Here is an 18,489-nt window from a genome sequence, read left to right on the forward strand (position 1 = left end):
TGTTCCAGGTCAGTATCTGTACTTTCTATGGTTTCGAGACTACGCACGGATTGATACGATGTCTATGCGTTATTGTCGCACAGTGTTGGTGTAATGGCAAGGTGCTCGATTGTACGTTTAGGCAGTGAATGGCTCGAGAGAAGGGCTTCTCGGTGCATGATTTAGAGGTTTACTATTTAATTCCAGCAAAGGAAGAGCAATTGGACTATGAATGTTCAGGTTTGGGTTGATGAAATAATGAGACTTGGTATTTTTGAGCATGATGGAATTTTCATGGTGATATGGTGTCGTCGTCCTTGTTTGAACGCATTACGGTTCGCCAGTGTTATGGTCTTCTTTGATTTTTGCCTTCGGGGCAGGGTGTAGTGAAATGGTGTCTGAGGGGCGGTTGTCAGAAATAGCGATGTGCAGCGGTTTAGGGTCGAATTGGTATTTCTAATGTGGCGGCTTGAGAAAGAGGATCTTCCAGGAGGCTTAAAGTTGGTAGTGATTTATTAACTCAGGTGCTACAGAGATGGAGTATGATTTGATGCAACATTTGGGTAACAAAGAATGAGGAAGGACATATGGGAGGTGTCTTGCGGTGGTTGAATTACTAGCAGGTCAAGTATGAGAAGCGAAAGTCGAGAAATTGCTTAAAGGATATGGTTTGACCAAAGTGGGAGAGGCATAATAGCATATGGGTTTTGTGGCAGGATAGCTACATACCTTGAGAAAGTGTATAATGGTTTGGAAATCGAGATGAAAGGTGATTTGGTCTACGTATTTTATTTGGAATGATGGTTACTGTACAGAGAGAGATTGAATATGGCATAAAGGAGTTTGCTTGAAATAAAGAGGGGTGTAAAGATTTTATTATCGTTTCAGATGCAATATGACTCGAGTTTGGATGACATTGTTGAGCTCTCAGTTGATGTCGATGGGGAAAGAACTGACTTAAATAGCAGTGGGCGAGCATGGGCTTAGAAGGGTTACTGAACTCATGGTAGTTGTACCTGGCGCAGCGTCGTTGGAAGATGTCGGTAAGGAATTCCACATGTGGGTTATCTCCTGTGAACAGGTTAGCTATGGTGTAATGTTGATGAATCTTCTGTGATGAATATACTTTCTACCCACTAAGAGGTCGAATATGTGATTGTGACGGATGATTCGGAATGTTCATGAAAGGCTTAACAAAAGACTTCGAGAAATTTGGCGGGTTAACGGTGCAAGATCATGGTAATTGAGAAGGAGGAATCGTTGTGGGATCTACATTATGTGATGGTAGCTTAAAGCTAAGTGGGGGAGCCACACCGTCTACAATTGGATCGCCCGGTTATCTGCTTGTGTGGTTTCTGGCTATCGGTGTATTGGTGAACTATTTATGACTAAGAAAATAAAAACATCATGAGTAATTCTAGCAAGGGACTTAATGAATGTGTGCTAATTCGCTTTATCAACTCAGGTGCAGGTTTTGGGAAGACTTAGAATCTATGCTTCTTGTGGATGTAAGGCGCGAGGAAAAGAATTCAGCCGATTACTTCTTTGAGAGAGTGTTCATGCGATAGCAGAGCGTTGGAGTTTGGTTATGTTCGATATCAGGATGGAGTGGGTGACTCTCAACAATGATCCTAATGGATTCAAGAATTAAAGTACACCACCTAAAGATTTCGGGTCCGTCGTGTGGTTAAAGACCAAATCTTTGCAGCAGATTACAAACGGAACTTGGAATATTCTATGTCATCATCGAGTATGCGGTGCAGTATTGGAGTAAAGGAAAAAATAGCTTCAGATTCACGGAAGGTATTGCCAAATGGGTATACCAGTTGGAGATGCTATTGTGCGCGTGAATAGGGTATGAGATGATTCATGGGTATTGAGACAATGTGGTCTCGCGATTCGGGTCACTCGGGATGAGTGCGGGTTGAGTTCGTTATGTTGTTAATGGAACTATCATATATCCAAGTCAGGTCAAGGGTAAATTGAAAGAAGTTGGGTCGGTTAGTAATGGCTGAATCAGCATAATTATGACAAGGATCAGTTCCTTCGTTGTGTGAAGTTATACGTATGGTTTGTGGTTGTACATGCGAGCTTGAAAGCCACCATAACCTGATTGATTTGGGAGGTAGTTGATTCAAATGGCTTTGTTTTGTAAACGTATTCCAGAATAGTTATGACGGTTTAGATCACGACTTGAGGTTTGTGTTTCTACGATTTGGGAATTCAGTTGCGTGTTGCATTAGTTTTTCTGAAATGAGTTAAGTGAAAGGTTTCTAGCTGATGAAGTGTTATTCTACTGGTAGCTCAGGGGTTATGATGAATCCGTGCATTCTCGCATAGCGGCATGATAGGTGCAGTAAGCGGCATGGGAATTTGAAAGTTGAGGACCAAGGTTACAGATCGGTGTTGATAAGAATGTCATGAGCTCGGATGAGCAGGGAAGAATTCAGATGTTTAAAGTGAGCTGGCATTATCTTAGTGTCGTCTGAGAAATGTGTTCTGTGGAAGAGGCGTTGTGTATTGATTCGTGGATTGTGATTTGCCTTACAGAATTAGTACGGTCGGTGGTATAGGTGTGCGGACTTTGCTACATGAGCGAAGGTTGTGGGAGCATACCCCACAGGGAAATTGTAAGAGTGTGTTATGCTAGTCACTTGATTGTTAAAGATCGAAACCAAGTACGGAGATTTTTGGTACTATCATTAATGTGATGCCTGAAAGGCGCTCTATTCCCGTGGTTGTGAATTGTGAGGGTTGTATCGGATGGAGACGACTTGATTATTCGCACATGTGTTGAGGTCCCGTGTAGCTTGTGGTGTCATATGAGCAAGATGTCTCTCGAGATGCAGGTCATTTATCGCACATTAGTCATGTTTGGGTTTTGTAGCGTATGGAGCTATCCATCTCCCCAGGGTGGTATTTTCGCACTTGGCGTGCTTGTGGTCGATATTTGGTATTTCGTAGGTATAAGCATTATGACTTGATGGGTATTTCCTTATTTATTGTTATATGTGGATCGAGTGGCACGTCGCTACGGGTACGTTGTTTGGATCGGGTTGCACGCCACAACAGTGAGATGTTGAGTACGGTTCCCTATATCTATTTTTGTGTATTTGGTTTCTCATTCTCTGAGAAGGATTCATGGCATCTGTTCGGTCATTTTATTCGTTGCGCGGGTTAGGTAGTTCTTTCCCAGAGTTCGTGTTTCCTTATGTATCACATTCGAATTTGTAGCTTGTTGGCGCATTGATGGTGTCCTATGAGATTTTTGGCATTGATCGAGATGGCTTGGCGCCTGAGCAGCTTGTATTGGGTGAGATAAGGTTATTGGACATGAGATCAGTGAGATCGGAGTTATTAAGGGTATATTAAAGAGCAAATATCATTATTCGGTTCGGAATGAGGTAATGGTTCCTGTCAGGAGGAGAGCCTCCATGATTTATTGATTTGGTTAGGTGGTTATGAGTTTATACACATCTCTTCCGTCGTGGCAGTATCGCGAGAGTTGAAACAAGGCTTATATGTGTTATGAGGTATACTACGGGCTTCGGGTCAATGAAATGAGTTGTGCGCCGCGTTGTGTGATGTTAGCATAGGCGCATGATCATGTCTTGGTACAGTGTATACTGACTGATACAGTGTTCGTATGTTAGAATCAGGTCTTGTAGAGAAATTCGGAGGTTGGAATTTGGTTCTAAGGCTTATTGACTAAATAAAAAGGGAGGATCTTCAGTATGGCTTGAGCTAGTGTGCTCAACTGGGTTGTGGTGGCACGAGTAGGTGCACAAGGTATTGAACAATGATTTTAGGGCAACTCTGGAGTAGTTTTTGGCACGTTCGAGGACGAACGTATGTTTAAGGGGGGAGAATGTAATGACCCGACCAGTCATTTTGAGCTCTAGCACGTCGTCTAGCGGTTTGAAACCTTGAGTAGCGTAACTTCAGGTATTATGACTTGTACGTGTGGTCGGAATTGAATTTCGGGAAGTTCGGAGTTGATTTGGAAAGAAAATTCTAATTTTGGAAGCTTTAAGTTGGAAGTACTATGTTTGACTTTTGAGTAAATGACCTCAGAATCGGGATTTGAAGGTCCCAATAGATTCGTATGGTGATTTCGGACTTGGGCATATGTTCGGATTGAGTGCCGGGTGGTCTGGGAGTATTTTGACGCTTATTACAGAAGGTTGGTATTTTGAAGGTTTAAGAATTCCCTAGTTTGGGTTGAACTGGACTTTTTGATATCGGGGTCGGATTTTGATTCTGAAAGTGGGAGTAGGTCCATAATGTCAATTATGACTTGTGTGCAAAATTTGAGATCAATTGGACTTGATTTGATAGGTTTCGGCGTAGAATGTAGTAGTTTGAAGTTTTAAAGTTCATAAAGCTTGAATTGGGGTGCGATTCGTGGTTTTGATGTTGTTTGATGTGATTTGAGGCCTCGAGCAGGTTCGTGTTATGTATTGGGACTGGTTGGTGTGATTGGACGGGGTCCCGAAAGCCTCGGGTGTATTTCGGGGTGGTTTCAGACCAATTCTGGCTGTTTTGGCTGCTGTTGTTGGTTTTGGTTTTGTCCTTCGCGAATGCGAAGGGAGTCCCGCGTTCGTGAAGAAGGGTTTTTGGGCGGTTGATTTTTGTTCATCGCGAACGCGACCCAGGGGTTGCAAAAGCGGAGAAGGGCCTGAGGAACCTACGCGAACGCGAAGGGGCGATCACGAACACGTAGAAGGAAAGGGGGAGCTGGGCCTGGAGCAGGTGGCCTTCGCGAATGCGGCTCTTGGACCGCGAAGGGGCCGGGGTCTGAGGCTTCGCGAATGCGGTGTTGGTGACGCGAACGCGAAGAGGAATTTTGGGGCAGTGGCATTTGGTCGTCGCGAACGTGAGGCGTTTCACGCGAACACGAAGAAGGGTCGCATATGCAGTGTATAAGTTTGCAAAAATGGGTTTTGGCTCATTTTATCTCAAATCTTCCATGGGAGCCGAGCTAGTGTCGATTTTGGAGGAGCTTCTTCGTCACCCATCACAAGGTAAGTGATTTACACTTATTACAAGTTAAATACCTGGTTTATATATGGATTTAAACATGAAAATTAGTAGAAATTTGAGATTTTTAAGAAAAACCTAGAAATTGATATTTTTAGATTTTGACCACGAAATTGGACATGGAAGTTGGAATAAATGATATATTTAAGTTCCTGGTATTATGGGTAAAGTGTGTCTTCGAAAATTTTCGGAATCCGGGCACGTGGGCCTGATGGTCGATTTTATGAACTTTTTGAGTGGAGTTGGGAATGTTTAAAATGATTAATTATGGGTATTAGAATATATTCTGATGGGTTTGCACATTTGTTGAATAGTTTTGGATCGACGGGCATTAGTTTGAGGTGTTAGAGAGGCTTTGGAGTCGGTTATGGAACTTCGGAGCGAGGTAAGTCTCTTCTCTAACTCTGTGAGGGGGGAAACCACCCCTAGGTGATGTATTTGTTATGTGTTACTTGTTGTGGGGGCTACGTACGCACCAGGTGACGAGAGTCCGTGCGTAGCTAGATTCATGTTATGTCAGGGTAGACTTAGGTTCCCGTCATACTATAACTATACTATTTGAGTTGTCTCTTGCCTAATAAATTCCCTTATTCTACATTACGACTTGAGACTAGACTTGCGTAGAGTGATAGGCTTGTTATTGTAGAGATTTGACGGGCTTCATGATAAGCCGCTGATTTAATTGTACTCTCCTACGCAATTCTCCCGTGTTATGCGTTCTCACCGAAATGTTCCCTTAAAAATCTATAACTCACACGACTATTCGTGAGTGGGGTCGAGGACCCGTCAAAGCTTCTTATTCTAATGGGATCAGGCCATTCGCCTCGACATGAAAAATACATCTATGGTTTGTGTCTTTCGACCATCGACAGTGCGCACACTATGATGGATCGGGTCGTACGCCACGATAAGATTTATGTACCACACTCTCATAGGAGCGTGTCATTCGCCTTGGTAAGAAAATAGATGTATCTATGGTTTGGAAATGTTATGATGGATCGGGTCGTACGCCTCGGCATTTCTATAAAATACTTTTATAAAATCGTGCATAATAATTGGCTAGAAGCCAGCACATCTGTGAGTTTTTCTTGATTGAACTATGACGACCTATCTGGTAAGGTCCATTATATATATACTCCGATTGAGGCTGTAGCCACTAGCTGAGAGTTTGAGTTATTGCTGAGAGCAGGATTGTACCACGTATTATACTTGCTACTTCGTTTATCTTCTCTGATTCACATCTGTTTACTTCTACTAAATCTGTCTTATTGGACCACTAGTAAGTGTCGATGTCGACCCCTCGTCACTACTTCTTTGGGGTTAGGCTAGATACTTACTGGGTACGCATTGATTTACGTACTCATACTACACTTGCTGCACTTTTTGTGCAGGTACACATATGTCCGGTGGTCTTTGGGCGCAGAGGCGCGGCCATTTCGGGGACTTTACCATGAGTTGCATCTCATGATACGATCCGCAGCCTACGGAGTCTCTATTAGAGTTATTTATATTTTCCTGTCTAACTTATATTCTAGGCAGATGTTGTATTTTATTTTATTTCCTAGTTGATGCGCATGCACTTGTGACACCGGATTTTGGAGGTTTCCTTTAGGTTATTCATTATTGTGGATCGTGTAAATATTTTTATTTACTCTGTAAATTATCTTTTATACTATTCAATTAAGGAAAATGATGATTTCAGAATACTAAAACGAGTAATTAAATTGACTAAACACTATTAGCTTGCCTGACGGCGGTGTTAGGCGCCATCATGACCTATAGCGGATTTTGGGTCATGACACACAACTCCAAAGGTTTCTAGGAAGCCTTAATTATATTTCTCCTTTCATAAAGGACCTTGCTAAGTATACTTCAATTCTTCATGAAAGATTAAAGAAAAATCCAAAAGCATGGACTGATGATCATAGTAAATCGGTCAGATAGATTAAGCAGAATGTTAATAATCTTCTATGTCTTACACTTGCTAATCCAAGCTGGGCAAAGGTTGTTGAAACTGATGCCTCGGATATAGGATATGGTGGGATATTAAAACAGTATTCCCCAACGGATAAACAAGAATATCTTGTTCAATTATATTCGGGAAAATGGAATAATTTCCAAAAGAGTTATGCTATTATGGCTAAGAAAATCCTTGCCATAGTAAAATGTGTGCTAAAGTTCCAGACTGATTTATACAATTAGAAGTTTTTAATAAAAATTAATTGCCAAGAAACAAAGTTTATCTTTAATAAAGATTGTAAACATGATGTCTCTAAACAGATGTTTGCAAGATGGCAAGCCCTGTTAGCTCCATTTGATTTTGAGATTATTTATAAAAAAGGGACAGATAATAGTCTCACTGACTTTCTTACTAGAGAATTTTTGAATTAATAATTACTTTAGTTTTATGACAGAATATGAGACCTGCATATAGACTTCCTCGAGGGAGGGGACGAGGAAGAAAATCAGAATCTTCTTATGGCAGAGGAGATATTCTAGCTCAGATAGGAAATCAGCAGCTAATAGCTGCCAATATCACATGAACATCAGGTTTTAATACAGACCACCCAATGTACAAATAATTTTTGGATTCTATGAAATCCAAACAAGACATAGACAACAATCCTCCATCATATTCCTCAGCATTGGCAGATGATAGCCATGATAACATTGAGGTTTATAACCAGAAAGAAGGAAAAGAGTTAATAATTCTTTTGGAACAATCCGATCTAAAATGGAAGGATAACCCCTGGCAAATCATGACCAGGTATTTTGATACAACATCATATGTTACCACTGCATACAAATACAAAATAAATTATGAGTTAATTCTTTCATCTACTGGTTCCGCTGAAATTCAGCATTTTTATCCAGCAAATACAAAGAGAATTTATAATTTTTCTAAAATTATTATTAAAAAAGGTACTAGCCTCAGATGAATCGGGAATGAGTACATTAAAAGAGAGGGAATATACCCATCTAGAACAGATAGTCTCGGTAAAGTTCAATTACTGGGATTATAGTAAAAGTTTTAATAAAACTTTATTATATGAGAACCTTAATAGGAAACACTCTTGGTTTATAAAATTATATTCCAATTTGTTTGAATAACAGATACCAAATTGGTTCTGTAAATGGTGGATATCACATGGTCTATTGTTAGAAATACTTCCGCCAATTTTTAAGAGTTGAACTTGCCTAAACACTGTTGTCTTGCCTGACGGCGGTGTTAGGCGCCATCACGGACTATAGTGGATTTTGGGTCATGACACACAACTCCAAAGGTTTCTAGGAAGCCTTAATTATATTTCTCCTTTCATAAAGAATCTTGCTAAGGATATTTTAATTCTTTATGAAAGATTAAAGAAGAATCCAAAAGCATGGACTGATGATCATAGTAAATCGGTCAGATGGATTAAGCAGAAGATTAATAATCTTCCATGTCTTACACTTGCTAATCCAAGCTGGGCAAAGGTTGTTGAAACTGATGTCTCGGATATAGGATATGGTGGGATATTAAAACAGTGTTCCCCAACTGATAAACAAGAATATCTTGTTCAATTCTATTCGGGAAAATAGAATAGTTCCCAAAAGAAATATGCTATTGTGGCTAAGGAAACTCTTGCCAAAGTAAAATGTGTACTAAAGTTCCAGACTGATTTATACAATCAGAAGTTTTTAATAAAAACTGATTGTCAAGCAGCAAAGTTTATCTTTAATAAAGATTATAAACATAATGTCTCTACATAGTTTATACATTAATTATATATAATTATACACGTATAATACACAAATTATACTTATCTTATACCTTCACCAGCTATTTTTAGTTTAAGCGATTGGGTGGACGGATGTTTAGGTTAATTCTTCTTAGAAAGATCTAGTATGGGCAAGTCAAGACCCAAATATTCGACTTGGGGGAGATTTTGACCGACTATGTTTAAGGACGGTATTTGAATTTTTCCTATATAATATAATTGAAAAATAAGCATAACTTAAAAAGCGATAAACATGCGTTTCTACTCCTTCTTGGCTCTTGCACATAAAAAGAGAGTGATGCATAGACAAATTATGATACATATTACGCCTATTTTTATACAATAAAAGTCATAAGACCAGATGGTATATATGAAGAATTTTGACTTATTTGCACCTTACACTATTAGTGACGTGTACCTTAACTAATTACATCAAACTATTTATGTAGCTTTGTAAATTATCAAATTGGGTAAATTATTAAAGTTGCATGTCAATGTAAGTCATTTTAACTTGATAGTATACAAAATTATGCACTATTTCAATATATAAAAATTAAATTCTTATAATATTAAAATACCAATTTCATGAGAAATACCTTGAAAAGGGGACCTAAGAACCACTTATGTTCCTTCGGCCCACTACCAATAATGAATCAAAAGAATTGGCGCATTTACTTACTGGAATACCCACATCACTTTCAAAAGAGTGGTTGGAACCTTTTGAAAAATGATAACCATAGCAGAATTTTATGGTTGTCCACTCTATGACCCCAATATACTTAGTTTCTATATTTCTATATTATCATTGTCGTATTAGAAAGTTTATGGAACAGCTTAAAGCTGCCTTCTCGCTCAAGCACAATAATTAAAACTTTCCTTAAGTCCACAAATGTGTAAACAAATAGATTTCAGCAGCCGTTTTACGCTTTATACGTTCCCTTGTCTAGATCCAATGCAGAAACAATTAAGTCTAGAAACAGCTACAACGAGGTCGTTCACATTTTTCATAAACGAAATCATCCCTTACTATTGTGTAAAGTTATTTGCATTAGTAATTTAAGAAAATAATGAATAGAAAAGAATATACGTTTTTCCGTCCAATCTATAGCAAAGAGATGGTTCCATAAAAAATATTATTTATTTTAAATTTAGAATTCTTTATCCCTTTGTTAGTTTTATTTTTTTTAAAAACGTGTGACAAGTGTAACAACTAAATTTCGTTCCTGAAAAATAATAATCAAGACAAGAAATATAGCGACAAATATTATATTCAATTTCAAGTGATGAGGTTGCAATCTCTAGAATATCTCGAATCTAAATAGATGTAGTCCTCTGATTCTTCTCCTCACGAACGATGGTTCAAGAGCTTGAGAGCTTGATCTTGAACTTGACGGATTTCAGATTTGTGGTGCGTTACGAACAATTTGAAGATCGTCACGAACCAGAATTTGTTGTTGGGTTATCAAGAACGGAAGATTTGATGCCGCCCGCTTATGATTTGCGTTCACCTTTGGGATTTGACCACAGACGAAGATTGCAGATGGGGATGGAGACCTTGATGCTATTCTTCAGAACTTCTTTAGCCTTTCCTTCTGCTTACTTGCTTGTTCCTTAGCCTTCTCCCATATAGGTGTGGGGTAGAGTAGTCTCCAAGAAAACCCTAGTGGGTCATTGGTCTTGAGGTTTATGGGCCAACTCATTTTATAGAAGACCAATTGACAAGCTAGCCCAATAATACATTGGACTTTTATTTAAATTAATTTATTTTAGATTTAAATAATCGACTTGATTATACTAGCCCATAGTATCATTTGGACTAATATGTATTTAATATATGATAAGATCCAAATTACTTATGGATTCAAATTTAATAAAATTTTAATTATCTACAAATGCCCTCTGCTTCAAAGCTTGTCGAGGTGTAGACTTATCGTAAATTGAAGACATGATTTGAAGTAACCGTTGTGAAGCCAATGGACATTTTTTAGTGTGGCCTGGCATAATGAAGAAGGTCTTAATCCAGATAGAATGGACGATGTAGCTTTGCCTTGATTTTTTTTTTTTTGAAGATAAGTTAATGACTTTCTCACGGCATGCAAGAACCCAGTAGAAGAATTACTCCTCGAATGGAGTATCTTAATTGCCCATCAATGTACCAAATATTCCTTATTTGGATTTTTTTTTTGGCAAACTGATTGTTTCCAAGCAACAAACCAATTTGATGGCTAAGTATAAGCTCATTATACGTAGATAATAGCTTTAATTACAAATGAGCTCAGAGGAAACGTAAATTTTCTCTTTTGGATTAATGCTAAAAACTTTTCATAATTTGCCCAAATTGTTCTTACAATGAAGCTCATTCCTATTTTTGAAGAGGAGTTGGAGATTTTTCTAAGTATCCTTACCTTTTGGAAAATAGGAATGGGAGCTTTCCCTAAGCCTTTTGGTCATTATAAATTTTACACGAGACCCTCTTTTACTCCTTTTATGGAATTAATTCATTCCATTTAGAATAATTTTCCAACCCTCCTCTTATTCATACAAGCTTCCAAACGAGAAGCCTTACGAGAATTCTTATTTTCTTTTACCATAAAATATTTCCAAGTCAACTAGGAATTGGCTTTTCTTTTAAAGAAAAATTTTGATCACCAAGCTAAAGAGCCGACTCAATATTATATATAAGGAGCATACCATGCAGCCACGCTCACCACCAATTCATGAAATTTCTTAACTCTTCGCTAGCTTCCTTTGAAGGTCTCACTGGTAAGCTCTCTTTCCATCATTCTTTACCTGTCGCTAATTTTGGGCAATGCCTCGAACTCATACTTGAATATCTCGCATGTTTCTAGACTCATAACTCAAGTACTTCTAGTGACGAAATATATGATAATCGCACCTTTTTAGACTTGACTACGATTGACCCTTTTTTTTTCTCTTTGTCGCAGAAGCTGCCAGGAATCGTGAGCTTTGCGCATTCTGCAGAAAAGTATTTATATCTCCTCGCAAGGGGTATCGAGAATACAAGACCCTTGATTCTTTTGAAACTAGACTCAGAGTGCTACAACAAGTCAAGAATTTAAATTTAAATTCGCATTGTATCATCCCCGGTGAGCTTCCTAAACCTGGTTTAAGTTCTATCGCGCTCGACATTCAGCTTTGCGCGTCTTAACCAAAAAAAATATATTTTGGTGTAGGAATATCGAAATCATGAGCGGTTTGTGGATACGGAAACTAGACTTATGGAACTACAATATCGATAAAAATCGTAATCAGAATATGCCGATATCTTCCTAGAAATTTTCTCGAATTAAGGCAATACATTGTGACATGCTACCCCTTTCAGTTTTGCTGGTTTTCTTAGATTCTTCCTTTTTCTTTTTGCAGACTCTCAGAGCAGCACATAGGACTGTGAATTCCATCAACAAGGATGTATTTTATCGACCACGATACACCATATCCACACCTTGAGATTATTAGTGATAAGCATAATCTGCGCACCCAAGTTCTCGCTTTAAAAGTTCATCCTCCGATGATAAGTGCTTTCCCGCTTGCTAGAAAGCCATTTGACGCCTCCTTTGATCTTGCAGAATGGTCGAGTAGAGAGACGAAGGATGCATTGGACAGATTTTCGGGCAAAGCAACCAACATGAAGGTCCTACTTTTGAAGTCCTCCACCCATCAGAAGGTCGCGTCTGCTAGTCCTCCTCATCGTGATCACGATGGACGTCTCACCACTTGGAGTGTTCCTCCTTCCGGCTTTGGTGAAGTTCGCTATACGTACAAATATTGGGAGTGGGTAGAAGATATTCTTGCCCCCAACAAGTTGACTCTGGATGGCATCAAGGTCTATGATGCCATCTTTGCTTCGTTGTTCACATATGACTACAATGAGAATGTCCTCCTTGCCTTTTGTGAGCTTTGGCGTCCATCTACCAACACAATTTCTACCTCTATTGGTGAACTCTCCATCTCCTTGTGAGACTTGCGAGCAATCGGAGGCCTTCCGGTGCATGGGTCCTTCTACGACGAAGCTATCCCCTCGGCTAAGGAGTTGACACAAACGGACGATCAAGGAAAACCTTTCCTCCCAAGAAGTTGTTTGCACCTGTTCTCGGTGTTCTACAAACTCATAAAGGATGATGTCCACGAGGTCTCCATTCGTTATTGGGTGGAGTTTTGGTTTCGAGGTCTGAGTAGGTATCAAGCCTCCGCAAAAGTAATCAAGAAATCGAACTACAAGGCTGAAGTTGAAATCCTTCTGGAAATATTGACTCGAGCTTCCTACCATGAACCGATGAGGAGAATGCCCCCTTTATTGAGCTTGGCATGGAGGAGTCACTTAGAGCTGAGACTTATTTGGCATCTTTCCTTGCATATTGGCTTTGCAAATTTGTGTTCCCTAACAAGAAGATAGACTACATTCGTGCCAATGTCTTCAAAATTGCGAGTTTGATGGCTCATGGAGAGAAGTTTTCCTTGGCGGTTCCAGTCCTTGCAAGTATCTACCATGGCTTGAAGGAGGTCTCCACTTCTCAAGATTTGGGCGCATGCAAAGCACACTTTCCTATTCATTATGTATATGGATGGATAGGAACATATTTCGGCACCTACTATCATATTAAGCGTCCACAACGAGGTCCGCAAATATGCAAGGTTTCTGGCGAGAAGATGGACAAGCATTTTGACCTTAGTAATGCCCGTGAGTTGTTTCAACAAGTTAGTGTGTGACAACTTCACCATTTGACTATGCTACAAGGAAGAGAATTGCTTCTTACCGATCGTGATGAACAATCGAATTCTTGGAGTGACTTTTTTATAAGTCTTCGCTCAAGCTTCATCACCCTTAGGCATGATGACATTCATATTGTGGAATCTTATAGCCCCTATAAGTTTAGTCGTCAATTCGGCTTATGTCAAGATGTTCCTGGCAAACTCATAGAGCCACCTTATGACGACTCACTTACAATGCTAGTGCAATTTTGGGACTCCAGTATTTGTCTTGGAGGTTCGTCAAAGGTTATTGTCCCTACACGTCCATCAGAAGAGGGGCCTCTAATGACTCGTGAGTATGCAGATTGGTGGTCAGCTCACCGAGTGCACTCTTCCCAACAAAGTACTCACATCATTTTGAAAGTTCCAAGGAAAGATGATATTCCTTTATCCTCCAAAGATGATCAACGTCAAAAGAACACTCACGAAGGGTCTCCCAAGTCCAAGTTAAGATCGAAAGATCTTCTCCAAGCACCAAGGTCTTATCCAAGTCTACCCCTTCGACGGGCGGGGCTGCCCAAGTGGAAAAATGAGCTAAACATGTTTTGTTAACTTCCAAGACAACTACTACCACTGTGGAGGTGACGAACAATCCTTGCAAAAGCAAAGCGCCTCCTACTTCACCAAACAAAGATGTTACGAATGACAACCAATGTCGTGCCAACAAACGAGGAAAGGACTGAAGCTTCTGCTTTGCCCAATAAGATTGTTAATGTTAGTGCGACTTCCAGTTCGAACGAGAGTGATGTTAGTCATGACATACATTATAATCATTCAAAGAAGAAGGCTAAGGACACGAGCCATAGTGAGTTTGCTAACTTGGATGCTCTTAGTATCGATACTGGATTTTTCTTAGAGGGTGACCTTATCTCAACGATGTCGTTGTCTGAACTGGAGAAACGAGTAAATATTATTTCCTTCAAATTTACTCCTTTTGTTTTTTTTTTGAACACCAAAGTTATTATTATTTTTTTTTAATTGCAGTTGGGCGTCGATGAGTTGTATGATGATGTACTTGGTGACAAAATGGTGGAAGACTGTGTTACAAGCCCAAATTTCCTCGGTGTGGACGCAAAAATTCCTCACACTTCATTTGATGGTGTTGAACATCATGCTGCAAACAACACTCCGTTGACAGATTTGAGTCTACCCAAAGAGTCACACCTCGTTCTTCCGAAAGATGTTATGCTTTCCAAGCCAGCCATGATGAGTAAGATGGAGGTTGTCGCAAGTCAAGCAAAATGTCAAAAAGCCTTCGAGCCTACTCCATGGCCGTTGCATCTTGATGCTCCAAACTTCAAACCACAATAGACTATTTCCCGTATTAAACTTTCTTTTGTTAACACGATGTGGCGTACCTTATGTGAATGGGTCGAAGAGTTCTCTCTTGATTATCTGGATAGCTTCACAAAGTTGGAGGAAAGTATCGCTTTGACTCTTGAGGAAATTAAGAAAGAAAATATTATTGATACTTCTACTTTAGAGGCTCTTGTTGAGGCTTACTTCAAGACGTACGTAGGTTATGATGCTTTAAGATCATCCAAGATGACTAAAGAATTTCACCAAGAGTCATTTTTTGATGCACGACGACGCCTCGATGATGCAAAACAGGAATATAAAAAAGTGAGCGAGTATGTAGAGAAACTTCAAGCCAATACTGCAAGTGTTGAACAACAGCTAGCTGCCTTGGCCTCCAGAAAGAAGAAGATCGTCGCGCTCTTGGATAAACAACAAGTAAAGTTGGCTAAAAGTCAAGAGAACGTTGACATTACCGAAGGGGAGATTTATACCATTGAAGCCAATCATTCATTATCTGATGATGAAGCAGAGAAATTATCCCTCCTGAAAGGGGCAGTTGAGACAAGCTGCCAACAAATCCTTAACTTCAAACCTTTTCCATGATTTTAGAGTTTTTTTTTTGCTTAGGATTCTCGGCTTACGATTTTTTTTAAAACTAATATCATGTAATGGAGTATTTATTTCTTGGAGCAATAAATGTATCTTTATTTTTAGTATGTGATATCTGTCTTTGAGACCTGGATTCCATATGTTACTCTCAATTATTTCTTTCTTAAATTTCTGCATATGTCTTGTGTGTTGGCTTTGTTGCTTCACGCACTCTTGTTAAAGAAAGTCATATCTTGAGCTAAGAGTGTCGGAATTATAATCCATTTACACCATTAGAAAGAAAACTCAGAGACCTAAAGTACCTATGAATTTCATGGTATAACTCTTTTTGGGCTATCAACAGAAAATTCACGATGTCGACTTAACTGAAGTGAACTTTTAGATTTGCGTACTTTCAACAAAAATAATTGTATCTTGAGCTAGGAGTATCGGAATTACAATCCGTTTGTGGTGTCAGAAAGTAGACTCGGAGATATAAAATAAATTTCATGGAAGAACTCTTTTGGACTGTCAACAGAAAATTTCTGACCTCGACCTAGCTGCAGTAAACTTTCAGATTTGCGTACTTTCAGTGAAACAAAAATTGTATCTTGAGATTGGAGTGTCGGAATTGCAATCCGTTTGTGCCGTTAGAAAGTAAACCAGATATCTGAAGTACCTACGAATTTCATGGTAGAACTTTTGTTTGGTCTACCTATAGAAAATTCGCGAAGTCGACACAACTGCAGTGAACTTTCATATTCGCATGCATATAGAAGTTTTTGCGGTATAAGACCTTCTAGATTAGTCAAAGTTCCAGATCATGTATTGCTTGACCCTTCGGAACCCAAATTAAAAATTTCACAGTTAGGACACATGATGGGGGAACAATTTACATTGGATTCAACTACGCAAAGCTTTATGGTAGAATCATATTTTGAAGAAATGAAGCGAACTTGGAAAGGCATTCAAGACAAGATAGCGACAATCTTTCGCGCCAATTGCTTTTATGACTTAGATTCTTCGTATAGGATGAAGTATAAATATTCTCATCCTTTTAGTCTCTTGACAATGATGTATCAGATCCTTGTAGCATTGAAGCAATGAAATGTCCATTTTGGCTCGACACAAATTGCCTTCTTTCTGCAATATGCGCCTATTTGAGTAATCAACGTGATGCTTCATCTCGAATTTTGATGATCATGTCACGTTGAAACACATTTTTTAAAAGCTTATGCGAATGAACTTAGAATAAAACTCTAAACTGCCTACGTACCTCGGTGAAGAGGATCAAGTCATAACATAGTTCAAAATAAGTATTTTTTTACTCATGTAACTGAACTTAGAATGAAACTCTAAGCTGCCTACGTACCTCGGTGAAGAGGATCAAGTCATAATGTAGTTCAAAATAAGTGAGTTTTTTTTTAATTATTATTTTTTATGTCCTAATTTTTGTCTAGGCTACCTCTTTCGAGGTTTTCAACCTAGCGGACTTTTTATTTTTTGGCCTAGGCCGCCTCTTTCAAGGTTTTTAACCTAGCAAATTTTTTTATGTCCTAACTTTTGCCTAGGCCGCCCTTTTCGAGGTTTTCAACCTAGCAGACTCCTTTTGTTTTTGGGTGCCGTTTGCAGTTTAGGCTCATACGGGCTAGGAGCATAGCAACATGCAGTTTAGGCTCATGCGTTAAGGAGCATTTATTCTTCAAGGATAATACCTCTTCAAAAATTTTCCATTAATAGGGCCAATTCTCATACCATTTGCATCAACTAACTTGTAAGCTCTACTTGAATAGGTTTCTTGCACAACATATGGACCATCCCATTTTGAAGTGAATTTGCCCCCGGATTTATGAGAGGTGATAATAGGTCTTCTTACTGCAAGAACTTGATCGCCAACTTGGAAGGACCTCAAGTGAACCTTTTTAATGAAAGCACGAGAAAGATGAGCTTGATAACATTCAAGACTTTGTTGATCTTCTAGCATTTTTTCATCAAGGGACTCTAGTTCTTCAAGGCGCAAACGAGCATTTTCTTCTTCAGAAAGAACTTCTTAGATAACGAGTCGCAAGGATGGTATTTGAAGCTCAAGAGGAAGAACTGCTTCAACTCCATAAACAAGAGAATAAAGAGTTGCTCGTGTCGACGTGCGATGAGTCATCCGATATGCCCACAAAGCTTCTTCCATTCTGTTGTGCCAATCTCTTTTAGACTTGGAGACGACCTTTTTTAACAAATTACAAAGTGTCTTGTTAAATGCTTCGGCTAGTCCATTTGCAGCAGCATAATACATTGACGAATTATGTTGCCTGAAGCCAAAAAGGTCACAGATTTTGGTCATCAATTTGTTATCGAACGACTTTCCATTATCTGTTATTATATAACTAGGAATGCCGAAATGATAGATGATGTTCACTCGAATAATGTTTGCAACATTCTACTTCTTCACTTCCTTGAGAGCGATGACCTCGGCCCATTTCGAGAAGTAATCAGTTGCAGCCAAGATGTATAGATGTCCTCCAGAAAATTTTGGAAGTGGTCCGACAACATCTAATCCCCAAGCATCAAATGGCCAAGATGCAACAGTAGGGTGTAACATTTCAGGTGGTTGGTGTATAAAATTTGCGTGAAACTGCAAGCCTTGCATCTTCGAGCATAATCTAAGCAATCTTTCACCATTGTCGGCCAGTAGTAACCCATCCTCTTAATGTAGAAGTGGAGCTTCGGCCCAGATTAATGTGATCCACAAACTCCAGAGTGTGCCTCTTGCATAGCTTGGGTTGCTTTACCTTCCCCTAAACAACACAAGAGAACTCCCTCAAATGATCTTCTATACAAAGTGTCTTTATAGTAAAGGAAGCGAGGGGCACGCCGGCGAATTTCAGTCTTTCTCCTTGGATATTCTGGAAGTATCCCATAGCATAAGTAGTCGATCATGGTTTGTCGCCAATCAACCTTCTCAGCTTCAGCGATGGCTACCAAATGCTCGAGCTTGCTTTCTTTATCCTCGTTCTCATCTGGTGGTACTATCTATTTTTGGCAGATAGTGATTTGTGTC

General features: G+C 39.3%; 1 protein-coding gene across 1 annotated transcript; it reads right to left on the reverse strand.

The window, feature by feature from the left end:
* Positions 1 to 17,484: 17,484 nt before the first annotated feature.
* Positions 17,485 to 18,078, reverse strand: LOC142175752 (uncharacterized). Its single transcript, XM_075242740.1, has 2 exons — positions 17,873 to 18,078; positions 17,485 to 17,740 (listed from the first exon to the last, which is right to left on the reverse strand). The coding sequence occupies exons 1-2, from the start codon at positions 18,076 to 18,078 to the stop codon at positions 17,485 to 17,487; spliced, it is 462 nt and encodes a 153-aa protein (XP_075098841.1).
* Positions 18,079 to 18,489: the final 411 nt, after the last annotated feature.

Source organism: Nicotiana tabacum, chromosome 22, assembly GCF_000715075.1.
Source record: "Nicotiana tabacum cultivar K326 chromosome 22, ASM71507v2, whole genome shotgun sequence".
In the NCBI taxonomy this organism is placed as follows: domain Eukaryota; kingdom Viridiplantae; phylum Streptophyta; class Magnoliopsida; order Solanales; family Solanaceae; genus Nicotiana; species Nicotiana tabacum.